The sequence below is a fragment of the Pichia kudriavzevii genome, chromosome 3 (assembly GCF_003054445.1).
Source record: "Pichia kudriavzevii chromosome 3, complete sequence".
NCBI classification, from domain to species: Eukaryota; Fungi; Ascomycota; class Pichiomycetes; order Pichiales; family Pichiaceae; genus Pichia; species Pichia kudriavzevii.
In genome coordinates this window covers 639,666-660,468 of record NC_042508.1, presented here as the reverse complement: position 1 = coordinate 660,468, position 20,803 = coordinate 639,666, and the positions used below count along the sequence as shown (strand labels likewise).

General features: G+C 39.1%; 10 protein-coding genes and 1 non-coding gene across 11 annotated transcripts; 3 read left to right on the top strand and 8 right to left on the bottom strand.

Moving 5' to 3' along the window:
- Window positions 1-140: 140 nt before the first annotated feature.
- C5L36_0C03110 (uncharacterized protein) lies at window positions 141-1,388 on the top strand (the record flags this gene model as incomplete). Its single annotated transcript, XM_029465988.1, has 1 exon — window positions 141-1,388. The coding sequence occupies one exon, from the start codon at window positions 141-143 to the stop codon at window positions 1,386-1,388; it is 1,248 nt and encodes a 415-aa protein (XP_029321848.1).
- Window positions 1,389-1,496: 108 nt separating this feature from the next.
- C5L36_0C03100 (uncharacterized protein) lies at window positions 1,497-2,558 on the bottom strand (the record flags this gene model as incomplete). The annotated part of the gene is made up of 1 exon (XM_029465987.1): window positions 1,497-2,558. The coding sequence occupies one exon, from the start codon at window positions 2,556-2,558 to the stop codon at window positions 1,497-1,499; it is 1,062 nt and encodes a 353-aa protein (XP_029321847.1).
- A 281-nt stretch (window positions 2,559-2,839) lies between these two features.
- C5L36_0C03090 (uncharacterized protein) lies at window positions 2,840-5,440 on the bottom strand (the record flags this gene model as incomplete). The annotated part of the gene is made up of 1 exon (XM_029465986.1): window positions 2,840-5,440. One exon carries the CDS (start codon window positions 5,438-5,440, stop codon window positions 2,840-2,842), a length of 2,601 nt encoding a protein of 866 aa, XP_029321846.1.
- Window positions 5,441-5,844: 404 nt separating this feature from the next.
- Window positions 5,845-6,650, bottom strand: C5L36_0C03080 (uncharacterized protein; the record flags this gene model as incomplete). The annotated part of the gene is made up of 2 exons (XM_029465985.1): window positions 5,845-6,529; window positions 6,646-6,650. The coding sequence occupies 2 exons, from the start codon at window positions 6,648-6,650 to the stop codon at window positions 5,845-5,847; spliced, it is 690 nt and encodes a 229-aa protein (XP_029321845.1).
- A 329-nt stretch (window positions 6,651-6,979) lies between these two features.
- On the bottom strand, window positions 6,980-7,399 carry C5L36_0C03075 (uncharacterized protein; the record flags this gene model as incomplete). The annotated part of the gene is made up of 1 exon (XM_029465984.1): window positions 6,980-7,399. The coding sequence occupies one exon, from the start codon at window positions 7,397-7,399 to the stop codon at window positions 6,980-6,982; it is 420 nt and encodes a 139-aa protein (XP_029321844.1).
- A 471-nt stretch (window positions 7,400-7,870) lies between these two features.
- Window positions 7,871-8,110, top strand: C5L36_0C03070 (uncharacterized protein; the record flags this gene model as incomplete). The annotated part of the gene is made up of 1 exon (XM_029465983.1): window positions 7,871-8,110. One exon carries the CDS (start codon window positions 7,871-7,873, stop codon window positions 8,108-8,110), a length of 240 nt encoding a protein of 79 aa, XP_029321843.1.
- A 77-nt stretch (window positions 8,111-8,187) lies between these two features.
- C5L36_0C03060 (uncharacterized protein) lies at window positions 8,188-9,285 on the bottom strand (the record flags this gene model as incomplete). Its single annotated transcript, XM_029465982.1, has 1 exon — window positions 8,188-9,285. The coding sequence occupies one exon, from the start codon at window positions 9,283-9,285 to the stop codon at window positions 8,188-8,190; it is 1,098 nt and encodes a 365-aa protein (XP_029321842.1).
- A 327-nt stretch (window positions 9,286-9,612) lies between these two features.
- C5L36_0C03050 (uncharacterized protein) lies at window positions 9,613-11,679 on the bottom strand (the record flags this gene model as incomplete). The annotated part of the gene is made up of 1 exon (XM_029465981.1): window positions 9,613-11,679. One exon carries the CDS (start codon window positions 11,677-11,679, stop codon window positions 9,613-9,615), a length of 2,067 nt encoding a protein of 688 aa, XP_029321841.1.
- A 502-nt stretch (window positions 11,680-12,181) lies between these two features.
- Window positions 12,182-14,374, bottom strand: C5L36_0C03040 (uncharacterized protein; the record flags this gene model as incomplete). Its single annotated transcript, XM_029465980.1, has 1 exon — window positions 12,182-14,374. One exon carries the CDS (start codon window positions 14,372-14,374, stop codon window positions 12,182-12,184), a length of 2,193 nt encoding a protein of 730 aa, XP_029321840.1.
- A 3,549-nt stretch (window positions 14,375-17,923) lies between these two features.
- On the top strand, window positions 17,924-17,996 carry C5L36_0Ctrna8R. Its single transcript has one exon. It is a non-coding gene; the product is annotated as a tRNA-Arg (tRNA).
- Window positions 17,997-18,261: 265 nt separating this feature from the next.
- Window positions 18,262-20,580, bottom strand: C5L36_0C03030 (uncharacterized protein; the record flags this gene model as incomplete). The annotated part of the gene is made up of 1 exon (XM_029465979.1): window positions 18,262-20,580. The coding sequence occupies one exon, from the start codon at window positions 20,578-20,580 to the stop codon at window positions 18,262-18,264; it is 2,319 nt and encodes a 772-aa protein (XP_029321839.1).
- Between the last annotated feature and the right edge of the window lie 223 nt (window positions 20,581-20,803).

Sequence of the window (20,803 nt, the reverse complement as noted above, 5' to 3'; positions counted from 1 at the left end):
TCGGTGGGGAATTGGCCTGCTTTAAAGGGCAACTTTCCCTTCTCCCGTACTGGCGAAATAATACGTCTCGTTTTTCTCTCCTTTCAGCCATTCCTCACTCTGTGTGCTCTCTCAATTAGCTGAGCCCCCTCCTCATATTCATGTCTTACCTTTCAAGTGCATGCGCCACACCTTCGTCTTACTCGTCTTGCGCCATTTCGAGTCGCGCACGTGTTCTTCTTTATGCGCCACAGGCTTTATCAAAGTTGCAGCAGGTGAAAATAATGTCTCCTAATAGAGAGATACCATTGGACAAAGAACAGCTTCAACATCTGGTGGATAGTTGGGAAACAAGGCCAACGCGCAGCCTGCCTACGTTGCACAAGCAGAGTCTTCCACCGCCACCACTTCCAAACTCTAACTATCATACCCGTATCACAAGACACGCAATGGAATCTCGTTATCTCATCAATCTTGTGAATTTCAAGCCACAGTTTTTCAAGGCGCAAAGCAATGTCTCTGTCTGGCACAAAGTACCTGTTAAGCGTCGTTCTGCTGTAATGGTTTTGTTGTTTCTTGGTAAGGAAGGTGAGTTACGCGTGATATTGACCAAAAGGTCTAGAAAATTGAAAAACTTCTCGGGGCATATATCTCTACCTGGCGGTAAAGCTGACCATGGGTTGGAGTCTGAATTTCAATGTGCAAGACGTGAAATGGAGGAAGAGATTGGGATTTCCAGGCACAACTCTCTATTGCGTAATAAATATGGCTTTGTACTTGATGAATTGAAGACTTTACCGAGCTATTTGGCTAGAACCTTCTTGGCTGTTACCCCCTGTATTGGGTTTATCAATTGGAACGAAAACACCCAACATCATGAGAGGATTTTGAGGGACTTGGTTCTAAATCCTGGTGAATCGGCCAGTATATTCAGCGTTCCTTTGAGAGACTTCCTACAGCCGCCTTCTGAGATATTCCATCCAAAGGAATGTTTGAAACAGTCCCATATCAAAACCAAATGGGGTGGGTTACCCTGGAATTTACGCTCATTTGTTTTTCCTCAATTGAATCACAATGAGGTTCCTTGGTTAGAAGATGTAGAAGATTTGTCATCTGAATCAGAGGATGAAACACATGAAGATCAAGAATTCGATGTTAGGACGAGGAATTGTTGGGGACTAACGGCTAATATACTCCATGATGTTGCTGAAATCATTTATAATGGTAAAAAATCGGTTATTGGTGAGGAGGATTTAATTTGGTCATTACTTAATCACGGACAGCTACAATCTTCGGGAAGAACGGAATTTGAATTGAGATTAAGCAACAATACAAAGGGTTGTCTTTTCAGTGAGGTATTGCCTGATGATGAGATCAAGCGTCTCAAGGTATTATATAAAAATCCATAATTAGTGACTGTTATTTTCGTAACTTGGTTAGTGGTTTATAAACTAAAATATACAAAGATAAAACTAAATTTTGCTGCATAATTAGAGGAACGAAGGAAAACTTATCCTTTAGCCTCTCATCTTCTCGGCATTTATTAAGTCTTCACCAATGCTTCTCTTCACATCTCCGCTAATCAAGCTATTGACATCACCATACCCCAAACTGATTTCATAAGCTTTCACCAATCTCTTTACATCAATGGCAATATTACAGAAGCCTAACGCTACCAAACAACACCTATAACGGGAAATGGTTTCCTTCAAATTAGAACTAATGTCGTCGTTCTTGTCACTATAAATCTCCCAGGAACTCTCCTCTTCAAGCCTGGTTATACTGACACTACCCATACCAATCGAATATCCTTTATTAGCAGCAGTTAGCTCACTCTCCGCCTTGCCTATTGACTTGTTTACTTCTCCTGCGTTTGCATTTATCTTGGTCTTGAATATCCAGCAATATCCATTAACTCCAAGAATTACTGAAACACCACCTGGTAAATCATGCATGTGATTCTTTGTTCTAACAATTAGTGATGAACTCACCTTAACAAACACACCGTTTCTCAATTTACCATACTTCAAGGAACGTGTGTGCAAGCTGGCGCTACCATCAGAGAATGTGCTTTGGACTTCACAGTTTAATAGGTCACCCTCCTTTAATATACTTCTCATTTGTAATTCATCACTATCCGATTTCCTCCTTAAAACACCACCCGGTAGATTCACAGCCCCTAATAACAAGACACCGGCATGTTCTGCCCCTAACTCGACTTTCCACCTCTTATTACTGATACCAATAATTCGTCCAACAACGTGGTCTCCTGTTTCTGGTCTGTAACGTCCATTAAATGGAATAACACTCAATAATTTATTCACTTTGGAAACTACTCCCGCTGTGGATGTATAGGTGTGTTCATCAAGATAGTATGTCCCATGGCCCCTCATCCATGTAGCATCTTCAGTAATTAGTTCTCCAGGAGTGACAATTGTATTGTTCTCTAAACCTAAAACTTGGCGTTTCTTAGTTTCTAATATATCATCAAGTTCATCATCTTGCATCATACTATCCTCCTCATGCTCATTTTCATGTCTATCTCTTGGTTTCGCCAAAGTAATCGAAATAACCGACATTGTAGTGCCTGTATTTGTTTTGTAAACACAGGTATCAGTGATTAGAGTTATATGCTGAAAACAAAAGGAAAAAGTGATAAAAATAATCGTTTTTTTTCTTTTTTGACTATGTGTATTTTTCTATAGTTTTTTTTCTTCTTTGCCTTTTTTGAGCGTGCATGTGCACACTAAAAATTCTCAGTTTCAGAACCTCACGTCCTTTCATCCCCTACAATTGTAGAAACTTAGAATATAAGTTATACACTTTATAAAATACTTTCTTTTATTGGCATGTCAACATCCTAAAGGGCCTCGTAAAACAACAGATAGACATTACTGTCATCTACTCCGCCCATCTTAGAGTATGCAGGCTGGATTTTGTCGTCATCACAAACAAGCCATTGTGTTGACAGTAAATCAACGGTTGCAGTATAATGGCCAGAGTCAAGACTTCCGCCCCAATGATCGACCCAGGAATTTAGTTTATACACTCGGCAACAACTTTCATATTCCATTGTCAATTTTTCAGGGAATTTCAAGCTCTTCATGTTCACCTTGGTATCTTGTTTGTTTGGATGGAATAGTGAAAGACAGATAACAAGTATGTTTGGTAGGTCGATTATTTCAACCGTTCGATAGGCAACACGTTCTCTTGTTGTAATGTCCAAGAGTTTATCGTATTCTGATTTTTCTGCATCGGTGAACGAGTTGATAAACTTCTCCATTTCGGGATCAACAGACTCTTGCCTTGATATAACCTCAGAATCGGAATGTTTTGGACCTTTGCTGGAAGTAATGCCAAAAGGCCTAAAAAACTTCTTCTTTTTTTTATGGTGTTGCTCGTTAATGCCTGGTTCTAGTTTAGTAGTTGCGTTAATAATGTCATAGTAGGTATCAACTTTATCTTGTAATTCATTAAATCTTTTTTCGGATTCTTTACAACCATCACAACTCCATGCATTACCTAACCTCTCACTCATCTCTTCTGGTTGAAAATTAAATGACATGATTTCATTTAAACTTGTCGATCTTTTGTTGATGGATAGATGCAACATTATCGAAGTATCATACTTTACACTAGTATACCCACATCTATTGCATTTCATTTTAACTCCCTCTCTAATATTAAAAAGGTCCTTGATGTAACTATAGCCCTCATCTTCCAATAGTTTATATTGGTACTTTGTATACTTTTCGCTGAGCCTGTTGTTGATTTCAACCAGGTGTAATTCTAATGCTCTGGATGATGAGAATTTCAGCTCCTTGTGTAACTGATCGACAATATAATACAAAAACTGAGATGAGTCTTGCTGTTCGTGAGGTATATTGAACTCAGGGTTTTTCTTGGCGACAATTGATAGAAATCTGGTCATATCAATCACCGGCGGCTGGGTATTGTGTGGAGAGTACTTGTAGAAATCATTGAAGAGCTCGTGTATACTTGACGTCAGCCACGCCTTTGAACCATTTAAATTAGTCAAATAGTCTTTTAATTTTGCATCGTTGAGAAAGAAGCCTCTAAACTTTTCAAGCGAAAACAAACATTGAATTAATGAATTGATATAGCATGTAGAGCCCAAGTTTCTCAACCTAACGATAGGTTTATAACTCAATTTGGACGGTTCATTATAGGTAGTTGTAGAAGTGGAAACTATCGAATGCTGATTGTGGCTGCCATTATTCAAATTATTCAAGTTACTTTGGCTGTTATTGGAATAACCGTTGATAATTCCGTTGATAGAGACATCCGTTTGTTTTATTAAGGGTTGAGATATTGGTATTGGTGGAGGAATCGGTTGCGGTATTACTTGCGGACTTCTTGAGCTAGGAGTTGTATTAAAGTGCTCGTAACTGTCGCTATTCAACAACGGTATTTTCGGCGTCAGCAAAGACCTAGTCGAAGGTGAAAAGGTTTGTGGAGAAATACAGTGCAACTTGAAAGTATTAAACCCTCCTTGTAGCCAATAGATATCATCAAAGCCCCTTTTCGACAACTGGTTAAACATTTCTGTTTCAAGTCCGGATATATTGGGAGACTTCGAAAACAAAACAATTACCTCGTTTTGTTTCAAGTATGGAATAATTAGATGGTCTATGCTTGCGGAATCACTAACTAGACTTGGATCTATGGTTATGATGTTTCTCTTCTGTGAGTTCAACTTCCGGACTTGGATGTTAATAATCGTCAAATTTCGTGGATCTACTTGAAGAAACGTTTCAATGTCTATAGTTTTTAAAGAATGCATCATTTCCAAAACTGAGTCGTTATCTGACGAATCCGATGACGTGGCCTCCTCTAAGGATGAACCCGACAATCGTAGTTTCCCCATTCCAGTCTGAGGATATAATTCTGAGGGCGACCGTAATTGTATGCTCTGGAAGGCCTTCGGATCTAGACTCCGCCTCTTCTGTGAGGCATTGATGTTCATTTCATCGATTTTTTTCAGCCTGTTCAAGTATTTGATTATTATGCTATAGTATCTTGAACGTCTGCTCTGCATCAAGGTATTGTGTTTGACTCTAAAGATCTCAATGTATTGTCTCTCAACATCACTCAACAACAAGTTGTTGCGATTCGGCAGTAAAGCATTTGTTAGAATAATATGAAAAGCGGTGAACAGCTCTACTGCAAGTTCGTCACATCCGTCTAAATGGTTTTCCACCAAGAGGAAACAGTAATTGCTAGCTATGTACACCCAATCGTTCATGATCTTCTTGAATTTCGCATCCTCCCTCTCTAAAGAGTATGCCTTCTCCAGCATTGACAACTTATTGTTGAAGAGAGCATTTTGGTGTTGAGCAATTGATTTAATGACTGACTCCGGTAATTCCTGTAGTTCATCCCTAGCCTTTGTTTGCAGCGAGATTCTCCGTTGGACCTTCAGCATATGGTTATTATCCATCTTTTAATAGCTTTCGCAAAACGTCGAGCAAAGAACTAGAAAGGAGTTAAGAGTTCCAAGAACCATGGGAGAAGTTATATTAAACACGCCTTTACGATCCGCAAAGCCTAGAAATGATAAACTATTTGCGCATAGTGACAAAATTTATTTTTGTACCTGAAGGCCACTGTATGTCTCCTCCAACAGCACGTGCTACACTGGTTGTTATAGGGGAAGGAGATCTGGTGAAGGTTATCTCCTATTCCACTGAGCCATGATGTGTAAATGGTATTTGATTGCAGTATAGAGAATAGATAGATGAAGGAAGAGAGGTTGAAAAAGAGGGAGGGGGGGAGGGGGGGGAGAAGCGTCAACGAAAAAGGAAAAGGGCGTAACAAGGGTAAATAAAACCAGACACGGTAAGATCAGAGATCCATGTCCAAATCGGAGTCGGCAGAGTCTTCGTCCAAACTACTCAAGTCCTCGACGTCCTCATCATCGTCGTCATTGTCGTCATTGTCGTCCATGTCAGTTCTCCTGCTAGTCGTGCGAGAATCTACTTGTCCATTCACGTCATTGGCGTTAAACTTATTGTCGAAACGATCTTCATCGGGGAGTCCATGTTCTAAATTAAAGGCACGAGAGACGTCCCTTGGATTGGCGTACTTGGCAACATAGGTTTTCACTTTTTCCTCGTATTTGTCTCTGTTATTTAAATACAGGGCGCTGGCATCACCATTCAATGGGTCAGAAGCATTTGGATAGTCCAGCAATTGCGGGAGAAAAGTTTCAAATATATGTGTAATTGTAAACATTGGCGACCAAGTTTGGTTGATAACGTCCAAACAAACCGAGCCCGAGTGTTCGTCGATATTAGGATGGTAAATCTTTGTATCAAAGCCAATCGAGGGTGATTTGTATGGATATTGTTCCGGTAATTCTACATGGACTTTCCAAAGCCCACCTTCGTATAGGGTATTTTGGGGACCTTCGAGACAGACATGCAATTCTCTCAAGTTGTCATTAACAAGGGCAGCTCTGAAGTCACTCATGAGTAGTTTCATCACGTCCATTTCGATTCTTCTCCTTGTTGAGTTTTCCAAAGACGAGCTGTTGCAAGTGAAGCGACATTTAAGTGCTGGTTAGTATCTGTCAGACATCACCACCTGCAGGGGAGAAGGGGGTCATGTGCGGTGGAGAAGGGAATCATCGGTAAATATACGTACCTCATTGTAAGTCGTAGTTCTAGTAACAATAGCAGCGGTGGTGGTAGTGGTGGTGGTAGTGGTGGCGGTGGTGGTAGTAGTAATAGTGGCAATAGAGGTGTTATTGGGGATAATGGATAGTGTCTCTAAACGGTTGGCTTTGAATTAACAATATAAAGTCCCTCTATTGTGTGGCAATTTAATAATGGAATCGCTCCTTTTTCTGTACAGCAATGTCCACCTCACAATAAAGAGAGAAATTAGACAATCGCAGACAAGTAACAAAGAGCAGCAACCAGGATCCTCCAACGAGCAGACCACACTTGCAACTCTTGCACACACTAGTCTATGGCTGTCACTGGACAACCGCATCGACCTCGTCCTCGTTGGTGAAAGGCCCGTCCAAACGTTGAATAAGAACGAGCTGTGGGTCCATGTCCTGTTGGGAGTCAATAACGCCCGCAACGACGGCCGAGGCTCCTGTCGCCGTTGCTTGCTGCTTCTCAAGGAGAGCAACCTCCTCCTGAAGACGGGCCTCCCATTTCTCCAGATATGCGTGTTCGTCAACAATTGGCATACCATCTTGTTCTGTGACTACGTCGTGCAAGTCGACGCTGCTCTTAAACTTGGAGTCTACTTCCACAGCACCAATACCTTCCAGGAGAGTCTCGTTAAGAAACGTGTACCGGGCTGCAAGGTCCGACCTGAGAGTGATGCTCTCAAGCCCTTGGTCGGCTGAAATTCTCTTGATTGAAGCATGGTCGATCTTAGGCATGTTGTTTGTTTGTATATCTATACCTATATGTGATTGTTTGTCTCATTTAAGTTGGAGAAAATGGAAATGTCTATAAGAGGAACCCACTTTGAAAAAAAAAATAAAATTAAATAAAAATATAAAAAATATAAAAAATATAAAAAATATAAAAAATATAAAAAATAAAAAGTCTCTAAAGGCACTTCTCTGAAGGCTTTTCCAAGCACTTTTCTCCGCTACACACGTTCATTTCTTGTCTCTTTGCAGAAATCGACGCGATTGGAAAAAAAAAAAAAAATTTAGCTGAAATGGAGAAAATTTATGCGCGCCATTTTCTTTTTTTTTTTTTTTCGCGCATTTCGCCAAATGCAGAAATCAAAGCGCTTTTCCTAAATAACGTACACAGATACCTACATGTAAATTGGTATATCGGTATCTCAAGTACAACAAGTTTACATATGGTTTGTGCTGATATTGGACAGAACTAGAACTATGGCACAGAGAAAGGACGCCCTTCAGCTCATTGCAAGGGAGTATGTCTTTGACATCAAGGATGGAAGGAGTGTATGCGGTATCCTAGTGGCCATTGACGACCAGTCGAATTTACTGGTTTCTAATGCCCGTGAGATCTACAACACCCATAATAGAGAACTCGGGTTGGTGTCTATCAGGAAGAACACAATCGACAAAATCAGTGTCTCCAAACATGACTATGCAGACTTGTTTGGGTAAATGGCATGGCTACACTACACTGGTTCATTTCGTATGCACCATATTTTATATATATATATATTTATGTACATCATATACTATAATTTGCTGCTTTTTTTGTCTGCATCGGCAATCAATCTCTTGACATGCTGTGCACATCCATACGACGATTGGAACCCTGCTCCTCCCATCCCATAACAGTGGATGATCCTCCCCTCTCTCTCGATCCGGTACCCGCCCTTTCTAAAGGGACGGAACCCAACCTGCTCCCTCACAATCTCAAGCCCATCCCAGAGATAATCCGGGAGATACTCCCGACACCGTCCAAGTATTCTCTCCCTAAGACCTGCCTCAACATCCCGGCTCTCGTTGCCAACTTGGAAACACCCGCCAATGATGAGCTCACCCTCCCGTCTCGGCATAAGGTACAAGGCCTCGTCCGGGGTGTCAACCTCTACTATTGTGACCTTGTCCAGTCCAGTGGTGTTTCTAGCTACATAAACAACTCCTCGAACAGGGTACATCTTCTCCCGCTCAGCAACACTAACATCCTCCAGTTGTCTTGCCAACAACCCAGTGCAGTTGATAACATAGTCGGCCCTCTTACACGACGCATGCAGCTCAAACGCTTCAGACAACCGCTTGACAGTACCTCGTTTAAGGGCAAACCTAGCCCTTGGACCCTCACTTTCCCCGGATAGTCGCCAACACTCGTTGATAAGGAAAGTCATATAATAAGAGGTCCGAATTACCATACCGTCGAATTCATACCCATATTCGAATTTGCTCAAATCGTATTCCTCCTTGTCTAGTTCTCTAAATCCACACTTCTCTCCAAAACTACCATGGGCAAACCATGGTAGCCGTTTAACAGACCCTTCTCCCTGGAACCTCTCCCTAGTGATGAGCACGACGTTCTTGCGAGCAGTCACTCCGGCCTCGGGCCTCGTCCTGATCAACTCGTAGAACCGATCGTAGCCAATCGCATCGATCTCCTGCACAAACGTGTCATTGATACTCGCAAAGGACTCCCAATTCGCCCCGGCAATAGGTGAAGTATACACAGACTTGAACTCAAAATCAGTGGGGAAATGCATTGCAACGACAGTGACCTTATTCTTTGGGTTCTCCTTTAAGATTTCATATGCATTCGTCAAGCCAATCACCCCGGCACCTACAATGACAAAGTTGGACATATTAACTTGTTCAGTTGGGCTTCTTTCTCTCTTCTTGGATGGGTAACTATCCTGTAAAGAAAGCAAACATGCAGTGATATAGTGAGTGTGTCTATCCAGAAAAAAACAGGGGAATCACCATTTTCTGAGAGATTCAACTTTATAGTCGATAACATCCGTAGAATGGCCTCATTAAAGGGGAGAAATACCCGCACCTGAATTGTTATCTCGGCGGCTAGATCCCGTTTCTGACAAAGAAAGAATGAAAAAAAAGCTCAACTGATTTCTCTACGTAATTATACAATGACACAATGCTACCGAAAACTACAACGTACACTCAAACAAAGACTAATGGTCAGACTCCTCGTGGTCGCTGGGTGCAACCGAGGCACCGCGTAGAGTGACATCTTCCTCCTCATCCTTCAAAGACCAGGTGAAATAGTCGGTATCGTTGTTCTCCTGTAACGTACCCAAATCACCAGGAGTCATTGCACCGTACTTGTTGTCCCTTGGAGAGCCTGGAACAGATAACGGTCTGGTCAACTTGACCTTCTCGTCGCTGTCAAAGGGATTGATGTTCTGGTTGTAACTTTCAGGATACGCTCTTCTCAGGGACAACATTCTGGCCTTGACATATTCCAAGCCCATTCTCTTCCAATCCAATAAGTCACTCAACCTTTCAACCCTGTTTCTCTGGTTGATTCTTTGTCTTCTAGTCTTTAGGGTAAACTCAAACATCTGGTCAGTCAACTGGTTGATAGATTCATCAACAGATTTCATTCTTCTGTCAACAATGTAAATTCCATAATCCTGGGAATTTTCAATTAGATCTTCCATGTAGCAACCAAACCCTGATAAATTGGTTGTAATGGACGGAATACCCATAACTGTACACTCGGCAGGCGTGTATCCCCAAGGTTCGTAATAAGATGGGAAAACTCCCAAATGACAACCTCTGACAAATTCGTCATAATCAATAGGTAAGATTGGATTTGAAGAATTCAAAAATTCCGGGTGGAAGATCATTTTAACTCTATCCTCTTTCCTATTGAATAGTTGACACGACCGAATCTGGTTCAATATCGGATCATTTGCATCGTCAACCATGTTATGGGTTACAATTGCTGGCAATGTGTCTCTCTTCATGGCAATCATTCTTCTCTTCAATAAAACTCTGTCGCTAGATTTAAGAATATCATCCAATTCAGGCAACTCCGTCTTACTCGAATCATTGAAATGGTGGGGATCTTGGCACCAATTAAGCAATCTCTTACTCATTGCATCTTGGATATCCTTGACGGTATTTTCAAGTTGCCTAATAACTGCTTGGCCTTTCAACGTCTCAACTGTGTAGGAATTTGTTTTGCCAGGCATAATAATGAAGGCTACTATGGTCATATTCGAGTTCACTGCCTTCAATTTGTGATTCAATCTAGCTAGAGCCTCAATAAAAAAGTCACAACCCTTGTTTCTATATTCATATCTACCGGCAATGAAAAAATAAAGGGTGTTGTCGAGATTGAAATCCAACTGACCGTAGAAATGGCCCCTAATAAATTCGTTAATTTTTTCCTTCTTTTCGGCATGTAAGTTCTGAAATTCATGGACAGCTTGAAACTTTACAACGTTTAAACCGTTTGGTAAAACCCCATCAGGCTTCCTCTTCAATAAATGTTCACTTTCATAAGCAGTAATATGAGAGACTGTAGTAAAGACATCGGCAGCATGTGCTGCAGATCTCTCAATACAATATCTATGGTAAATACCTCTTTTACCAGCTTCGTGATCCACATCAAATTTATCTAGATTATTGTAGAAATCCACAGAACCCGCACATAAATATCTACCTAGTAGGGTGGCATGAGTTGTGAAGATAGTTGAACAATCAATTTTTCTTTGTCTACAAAGAGTTAATGCAACACCGGCCAACCATTCATGAGCATGTAAGATGATTGCCTTTTCGGTTTGTTGGACGCTGAATTCGCCAATAAACCAAGCAGTAAGATAACCCAATAGAACAGCATCATTAGTTTCAATGTCGGACTCAGGAGTTGGAATTGCAGCAATGTTCCACAAGTCTGTTTTCCATTCATTCAGATGGTGTGCAGCAGAACCAATATCAAATAGAATAACCCTAGGTGCACCTTCAATCAACCACCTTCCATATAAATACCTAATTCCTCTACTCTCCATGGAATCTAAAGTATTCTTCAAAGCTTTATTGGTCACGGGTAATTCTTCAACTTCCACAGAGGCGCTCTTATAGGACAATGGCCCGATAAGCATGTATCTATCTTTATATTCTGCAACTGTCACTGGAGCCTTGGACTTCAAGACAGAATAAATACCACCAACCCTATTGGCAACCTCAGTTGCAACTTCAAACAGATAGTGATTCTTGATATCTCTGGTCATCTTATTGTCTTGTTTATTTGTAAATCGATTTCAGTCTGATATACGTCTGAACCAATGATATTGCTATACAAAAAATGGAGAGGGGTGGGAGGGGATACAATGCAGCTGGATATTTATGCAATAGATTAAACACAATGCTGAGGAATCTGGGGTAAAGCTAATGGCGCTGACTATGAAAGAATCGAAAACAAGAAGCTGGCTAGTATTAACAACTATTTATCTAGGTAATACCTAGGTCTTCAAATTGTAACTATGATGCTCAGAAAGACTGGGTGTTGTCTCGGAATAGGCGGAATGCTGACTAGTGAAAATGCTCAGCATCCATTGACGAAGAAAATGACCGCCTTCTCTATTCTACTCTCAGCTGACCCCATTGTCTATTTCAGCGCGGGGAACAATGCAAAGACCAAAGAGGTAGCATGATTTTTTACCTTGTTTTGGCTATTGAGATTCTTGGTAACCCAAATGAGAAACTTGTATACGTGGGATATACCAATAAAGGCTACAGAAGAGTACATATTGGGTAGAGAGATGGCCGCCCGTGTGCACACTCAAATGGCTGATAGCATGCCTCGAGTCTAGTAATTATCAACTCCATTTCTTTCCGCGTAAGCTGTTCTCCAAACATAATGGATTGCCGACATGAATAGGATTTTATAGTCTCCCGATAAAGCGCAGGCATGTGTGTGATATAGGTGACCCACCAAAAACGATCATCATTTTGGTGTTTCTCGGAAAGTTTCATCTCCCGTTTTTCGGAATTGTGTAAGTTGTACACAAATTCAATGATACCTTTTTCAAGCAATCGAAAGTCTAGCTTGGAAACTTTCCGGTAAACTAACTCAGGCAAGTGCGTAATTTTGGTAAACTCTGGGTCGAACATTATTCCCCAAAACTTCAAGGTGTCCTCGTATCTCTTGATCAACTCCAGATCACTGGGATGAAATGAGACTCGTCTGACCTCATTGACTTGATGATAAACTTGATCTATACTTTTTTGGATCAAGGACTGGTATGTTTTTTCTAAGTTGATTCTTTCATCAGAAGCATGTTGGTCCATTCCGATCAGCATGTTTCTGAACTTAACAAGAATGAATTTGCTCTCAACTTGTCCAACAATCTTAAATTGCTTGATACTCTCCCTCGTTATCATTAAATTATCTTGTCTTGAGAAGAACTTCGATGTATTCTTTAAATCTTTTTGGCTGTATGGTACCTGTGAGTTTATTTCAATATTTCTAGTATTTTCGCATTCACACGCCTCTGCAGGTTTTGTTTCATCAATCGCAAGCATAGTACCTCTGGTTTTTGGACTCATCGATCTACTTGTCAACCCTTCCTGAATTTCTCCCGATTCAAAAACCACATTTTTCCCCATGGTATGAATGTCTTCATTAGATAGCCTTCTCTCTGCTTCTGAATCTTTGAGATTTAGTTTCCGGATATCTGCTTTCATATCAGAGATGTAATGGTGTTGTATTTTTTGTTTCTTGACGGGTATATACTCACTGTGGTATTCACCATTTTCTCTGATCTTATGATTACAGAAAATTTCAAAATAGATATCAACTGATTTACTGAGCATTCTTTGCAATATGGGTAGGTGTTTTGTATTGTAGCAGTATTTCTTGGGATCTTGAATAAGATCATCAACCTCGAAGGGCAAGTTGAAATAAGCAACAAAAATAGGATTTACACTGTATGGTCTTCCGTACATACTTGATGGTTTATTAGCATCATATTTTACTGTAGTACCCCACTTTTCGTAGCCCTTTTGAAATAATATGTTAACAAATTTAAAAAATTCTTGATTGACCAGTGGTCGCCCATTAATATATGCAAACTGGAACTTTTTACTTTGAGATACTGTGGTTCCTATTCCAATCTTCAACTTATACCCCTGATATTCCACCTTACATATCTCATAATTTTCACTGATACTACCACCAAATGTTAAATTCAACAATTTCATTTGTAACTGGAAAGGAACACATTCTGTATATCTGGGAAGTCCACTAGTTAATACTTTCTTGCTTGTCCATTTGCCATTCTTAAATTCAACCCTTTCAATATTTATCTTAATTCTCGGTTTATCGATCATACTGTTGAAGACTTCCTTTCTGATTTCAAATGTATCTGTAATCCAAGAATCCTTTAATTGCTCCAATAATAGTTTTTTCCTTATTACTACAGAATCAAATAATCCCAACACTTTAATAGATGTCCCCCTAGGGAATACAAAAGGATGCCTGACCACGTCCCCTATCATTTCATCTGACTTGAAAATCGCCTTGAATGCATTATTATATCCCACTGTCCTGGAAATCACAATCACAGTGTCGCACAACTTTCTTAGTGAGTTCATAGCTTCACCCCTGAAACCAAAAGTATGAACATCGGAAAGAACACTCAAATCAAGGTTTTCGGAGTTCAACTCCGTGGTTAATTTTGAAGTATAATTCCTCTTGCCAAATACTTCAAGAGTTTCGGGATCCATTCCAATTCCATCATCAGAATAGCTCAACTCTATCGAATTTTCGAAATAATTCACGTATACCTTAATCGAAATAGAGGATGAATCTGCATCCACACCATTCTGAACCAGTTCCCTCACCACATCGCTTAAAGAGTTCAGCTTAACTTGGCTTTGCAGAGTTGTACAAATTCCAGAACATAGCTTCTGGATCCTGCTCATTTTAGGTCAAACAAAGCAATCTTCTGAAAAATATACACCCAACATTCACTTGAATGGTCATTTTCTATACAAGGTAGGAAAACCCTGATCACATTTAACTGACTAATAAAATTTGAGTCTGAAATTTTTTTTACAAATCATGCTCGTGCGCTGCCAAACCTTAAGAGGAAAAAGTGGACGTTGAAGCGTTTCTTTCTCTGATGATGATACCTTGATCTTTCTTACTTCCGATAAATGTACAGTGAATAACTTTGTTATACTGATTTTGGGCTCAGAATCAATACACAAAGAAGAAGCTGTTGTTTCTTTCCCTGAATTTACGTACAAAGACTCTATTCTCTTCTCGCTCATGAGTTGACTCACATTTTTCTGGACAATGCCATACTTGTTGTTTGACACCTTACTGAAAATACTAGGAACCAATGTTCAGAGGGGTATCTGAATGGACGGTTTTCTTCTAAGTAATCCTAAGCTGGGGGTCAGCTTGAATCTCACATTCTAACATCTGTCGGCAACCGATTGGACGTTTTGTCTTGATCACCGTTGATAGTGACCGGTTTAGCGGATTTCTTACAAGTTTATTGGCTTGATATTCTCTTGGATGTTCTTGTTCCTGTGATATTTTTGTTGGGGTTCGAGTCTTTGAATGAGATGTCAATTCTTATGAATCGGGTTGAGGTCTGTTGGAGATTTGTAATTCAAAAATTCAGGGTAAAAAAATCCAATGTGCATCATAGTACATCAATCATTTCTCGTTCTGTCGGTCGGATTGGTGTCTCCAAGAACACATACAGTTTGATAACTTTTAACTAGTTTTATGTAATTTGTACGAGGCATGTCCTATTTGATGGTTATTCACTGTGGTTCCAATAATTATAGGTTTTGTTTGTCCGAAATTGCATTCCATGAAATACGCTTTCAAAATCACAGTACTTTTGGGAGCTACAAGGTGTAAACTGTTATCAAGAGTAAAACAGAGTAATAGTTGCTAAAATAGCTTAATAAAAGTCTAATACTGATATAAGTGTAGCTATAATGAAAGAGGCTGCATCAACTCCAACTACTGGAAATTGAAGGGTTCCAACTTTAGGACCACATTGAGGTGAAGGTGAGTCCGAAATGGTGAAAGAACTTATCGCCAGAGATGAACAATGGAAACAATAATAATGCAGATAAAAAGATTATTTTTGGATGAAGCTAATTACCCCCTTAGTGCTTTCAGCATACCTTCTTTACTTTTTAAATCGATCATTTCAACAACAAATCTACGTTGCAACTTAGCATATAAATAACTAGTCCCCTTTTTTACATATAGCTCAGTTTGATACTAATCTTACCTACATTAACGTATTACCAGAAACTATTTTTTTTTTTTGCAATCGGGAACAGGCAAATGCAATATAACGCTGCCAAATTGATTAGCATACTCTGTGTTTTGTAAATTCATGCCACTTTCTTGAATTTTTTTTTTGGGGGCAGCAAGGAACTATACATTCAGAAAAAACTTAAACGGGTAATACCTTACGGATAACAAGTATGTATGTTGCTCATAGAGTGTCAAGTTCAATGGTAGCAAAAAATCCTGCAAAATCTATATCAAGAGTGGATAGGTTATACCATGACAAAGAGAACTAATAAAACAGGCTGAGTTCTATGTACGGCGACATAAGATATTTTGTCAAGAAAAAAAATTAAGTCACTATCACTTTGATAATAAGAATCTTATTCATTTCAAGGAAAGACCTAAAGAATGGGCGGCGTTTAGTTCAGGAAAAGAATAGAAACTTTCAACTTTAGCATTATATCAAGGTGCAAATACCGCACATTCAGTCGACTTTAATGTGTCAAAGCAACGTTGATAAATCCAAACATCAAAAGTTAGTCGTCCAAAGTTGGCTGACATTAAAAAACTATTGAAGTGAGAAGATTTGCTACCAATGTTTACAAGCTAACACATTCGATAAAATACATAGGATCTTCTAAAGCAGTTTCTGGCTTAGCATATCAAGTTTCTTATAAAGTAAATGTATATACATTACTTTGAACTAGAAAATTCTAAACTCTTTCCCACAAAATTAATCTATTTCATTGGTTTCACATGGCAGACTTAAGAACAATATTTACTTTGAATTTCCGTGGAAAATCAAAAAAAAACTAACTACATGGTTGTATATCTTAGATAGGATTTTATGCTTTAATAATCTATTTACTCATGTTTTTTGAAAACTTCATTTATCTATGAGACGAAAAAAAATTATTGCAAGAAAAGGTCAAATAACATTATTTAACCTTTCAAAAAATTTTAAGGTATTCGTAAGACAGGTTGAGTTTGACCATAATATTGACTTAATGTTTCCACCGTTAGAGGCAATAAAAATTGGACGGTTGATAATATAAGTAGCAAAGTAGAAGATTGATCGAAGGCGCCGTCAACAATATAAAGTAGCTGTTACTTGTCAGATAAATGACACCAACTGGCTGAAAAAAATTAAAAACACGAAATCCAGAAATCAGAAACTAATTGCCTGACATCTATAAAGAACAGTAGTACTAATCAAGGGTGGCTTCAGTATACCGGCTTGCACTAAAAAAAAACAAGAATTGTTTAGCTATGTAAAATTAAAGATACAATATTGGTAACTCCTTGTTGGACATTTGTGGGTGTTATTTATGAGATCTACTAAACCCACTCAGTCAACAAAATCCAATTTTATTTTGGTAGCTTCTGCACTTTTTATTTCTCTTTCTATTACATTGACCAGTGCAGCATTTTTTGTTAAAATTAACAGCAAAATAGAAACTTTAGAACAAATCAATTTACTTGAGACTATGAAAACTTATAATATCTGGAAGAAATATTATTCAAATGTTTTTTTATCACCTGAAAGGGACTTTTCAGGATATGTTCCAAAAAAGGAAGTGCCACTAGATAGACGATAACATACTGATGTTAAGGTTTCGATTTTAGAATAAGGAAGTTAACAAGGGTCAAATATCCGAAGTAGGAAGCAAAGAGAGTTAGTCCCGTTGATCCTGTAGAGCATAGGCATAGAGAAGCCGTCGGAGACACTGTCATTGGCATAAATTAATTATCATTTGTCAACGGGCTATGACAGGACTGGCACAGTAAAAAAATAAAGACCTAAAACGTAATAAGCTCGTACAGGAGTCTGCTATACAAAAAGAGTAGCAACTGAGGGTGATTCCAGGTTGCTGGCGTGAAGTATATAAGACAGACAATATCCTGTTATATAGAATTGATATAGCTGATATAGCTCCTAATCGGGAGTGAAAGCAGCAAAAGGAGGAAGAGAGAAATCTATTACTACTTCTACTACGACTAACTTCCACCACGCCCATTGTCTACTCGTGCGATTATACACCTATTGCGTATTTACTAATACGTGTATTACAATTATCACTCCTGCGTACAATACTATAGCTAATGATAAGATTAGTGATTATTCTTAAAAGATTCAACCGTCAAAACATCCCAAATTAGGAAATAATTTCGACTCCTTACACCTGGTCCTTTATAAAACAAGAATTGCCCGTGTAGCGTAATGGTTAACGCGTTTGACTTCTAATCAAAAGATTCTGGGTTCGACTCCCAGCATGGGTGCAGGCAATTTCTTATATTTTTTGAAAAATTCATATGTAGAAATACATGAAGAAGCAGTAACAATTTTTTTTTGTCGAACATAGCGCCACTGCTTAAGTCATTAAAATGGAAATTTAAAACTAAAGTACTATAAAACTGAAACGTAACACGTGTAGAGTAACTTAAATATTATATGTGGAGAGTAAAAAAAAAGTATAAATTGAATGATCGAAAAGAAGTATCAAGCATAAACATAACTACTGGTTAGCATAAGTATGGGTATCGATTATTCTTGTCCAAAACCAACAGTATTTTCAACAGCAATAGTTAATTTCTTCTTCAAAGATTCATAATCCTTATATGGGGGTAAATCAACTCTGTTAAAGCAAGTGTGAGATTTCGGCAATTGGTCGATTTCCCCGGCCTTTTCAATAGTAAACCTTCTTGGACCATCTGAACCTTGTAAATCCTTGAAACCATTAACCGGAATTCTGGATGTACCTGTGGTGAATTGCAACAACCGTGCACGTTGTTCACTTTCCCATTCCGTAACAGCCTTCCAGAACCACTGGATAACTTCATCAGACTCCTGGTAGCCTCTGTAATCAGTATGCTTCTTCCAGTCTTCAACATCAATTTCAGCTAAACCACCAATCAACAATTCTAATTCACGTTCATCAAAAACTTGAACTAGCTCTTGTGGGATCAGTTCATTGAACCCCTCCATAAACGAGCGGAATTGGTTCTCAACAGGTTTGGAAATGATCCATTCAGTCTTTAGCTCAACAAATTCATTCTTGTTTTCATTCGTTACCTCGACCTCTCTACCATTAGGCTTCAAATCAATGGTAACCGTTTCGCCAAATCTGTCTTCTTCGACACTGAAGGTTTCATACAAAATATCAGTAATGTCGTTCTCAAGCATCCAGCACAGCGATTTGTACATTTCCGAATCCACTGACTCCAAATCTTGCAACACAATCTTCTTTCTTAACATCATTTTGTACATCGCACCAACAAAGAAAGCATCTAAGAACCTACGATGAAAGACGGCCAAACCAACGACCCTACCGACAAATTTGAAATAATTCAAATGCTCTGGGTTGATATTAGAGTTTGGATTGATTTGCAGAGTGTAATTATCACTGGATGCATATTTGAATAATCCGTATGCAGGATTGAAAACCTCATGAGATAATTGCTGGAAGAATTCTCTTGAAACTCCACCATAATCCAAACCTTCTTCACCTTCAAATTTAATCATTAGCCTCTTTTTTAAATCTTCCGGTGTTTGCCTCATGACTTCTCTAAATGAGTCTTCCAATAAGCGTTCTCTTCTAATCTTGATATGGCATTGGCCAGGCAAAATTCTTAAAGCAGGTTGAGATCTAAAATAAACTAGCTTTCTTCTGAAATCACGCTTATATTGTGGAACATTTTGATCTAACGAAGAAGGTAATCTAGGGTCATCCCATGTGGTGGTTTTGGTATTATGATCGACAAAGTATACTCTTGATGTATTAGCAAGTCTCATTTCCCAACCACTTGGTAATGGCCCCATTGCAGATAATCTTTGAGCATTATAACCTGAATTTGCTCCAAAGCTTTTGACAAATTGTTGCCTTCTTGGATCCACCCATGTAGTTGTCCTAGTATTATGATCGACGTAATAAGGTCTGCCTTCAGGGGTGAACCTTTGCTCCCAACCAGGTGGAAGCTCACCTAACCCAGGAATAGTTTGTCCTGTCGCTTCTAAGGCAGACGCTTCTTGCTCTGTAAGTTGCTGGTCATTCCCTATATTAGCATGCGATGGAGGATGAGATGATCCCGCAGCGCTGTTTAATATTGAAGGCCTTGAAGTAGAGTTTAAATCATTTGTATCCAAAGTAGGTCTCTTCCAGGTTGTAGTTCTTGTATTGTGATCAACATAGTAAGTTCTACCAAAGTTATCTGTTCTACGTTCCCAACCTGGAGGTAACCTTCCCAGTTGGTCTTCGAATGAAGAGAATTGTCTTGAAGTAGAAGTTGCTGGTGACGAGGCATGACCAGCGGCTACTCCTGGGAACTGAGAGCTTCCACCTTGTGTGGGAGACTGTACATGAGGAGTGGATGACGCTGAATTAGTATGCGAATGACGTGTACTACTATTATTGACGTTGTTCCGATTTGCAAAATTCGTTGGATCTCTTGAATCTCTAGATCTATTTTTATGAGATAAGGAGATGGTTATTTTACCAGACACTGGTAAGTTTGAATTAGATTTTTTCAACTCTTCAGCAATTGTTTGTTCACTTGAAGGATCGCTCAAGTTGATATAGTCACCAATACGAATATTAATAACACCTAGAAATCCCTGGTCCTTCTTTTTGAATTTCCTTTGATCGAAAACTTGTACAATCAATATGGAATTTTCCGTGACATTGAACTCAAAGGATTGGTTCCAATGAGGAGAAGATGTTCTCTTTGACGTTTCAGTTGTTTGTGTTTGGGAACCATCAACAGTTAGGACTGCAAATGGATCAGGAGACTTGAAAATTTCTCTTTTATACAATCCCTCAGCAGAAATAACCTTCACTGTGATTTTGGATCTGTTGGAGGAAGACATTTTTCACAGAGGTATAATAAATAACGACGAACAGAAGTGGTAAGCGAAATTCAAGCACTCAAAGATAAATCGAAACAGATAAAAACGGATGGTTACTTAGCCTTGATTTTTTGTTCTAATTTGTTAAACTTTTCTTTGGTTGTATTGTGTCAACGTTATAGTTATTGGTGAGACAAGATAATTCAAATTAAAGGCTGGCCTTTAAACTTGACAGGGATCTCTT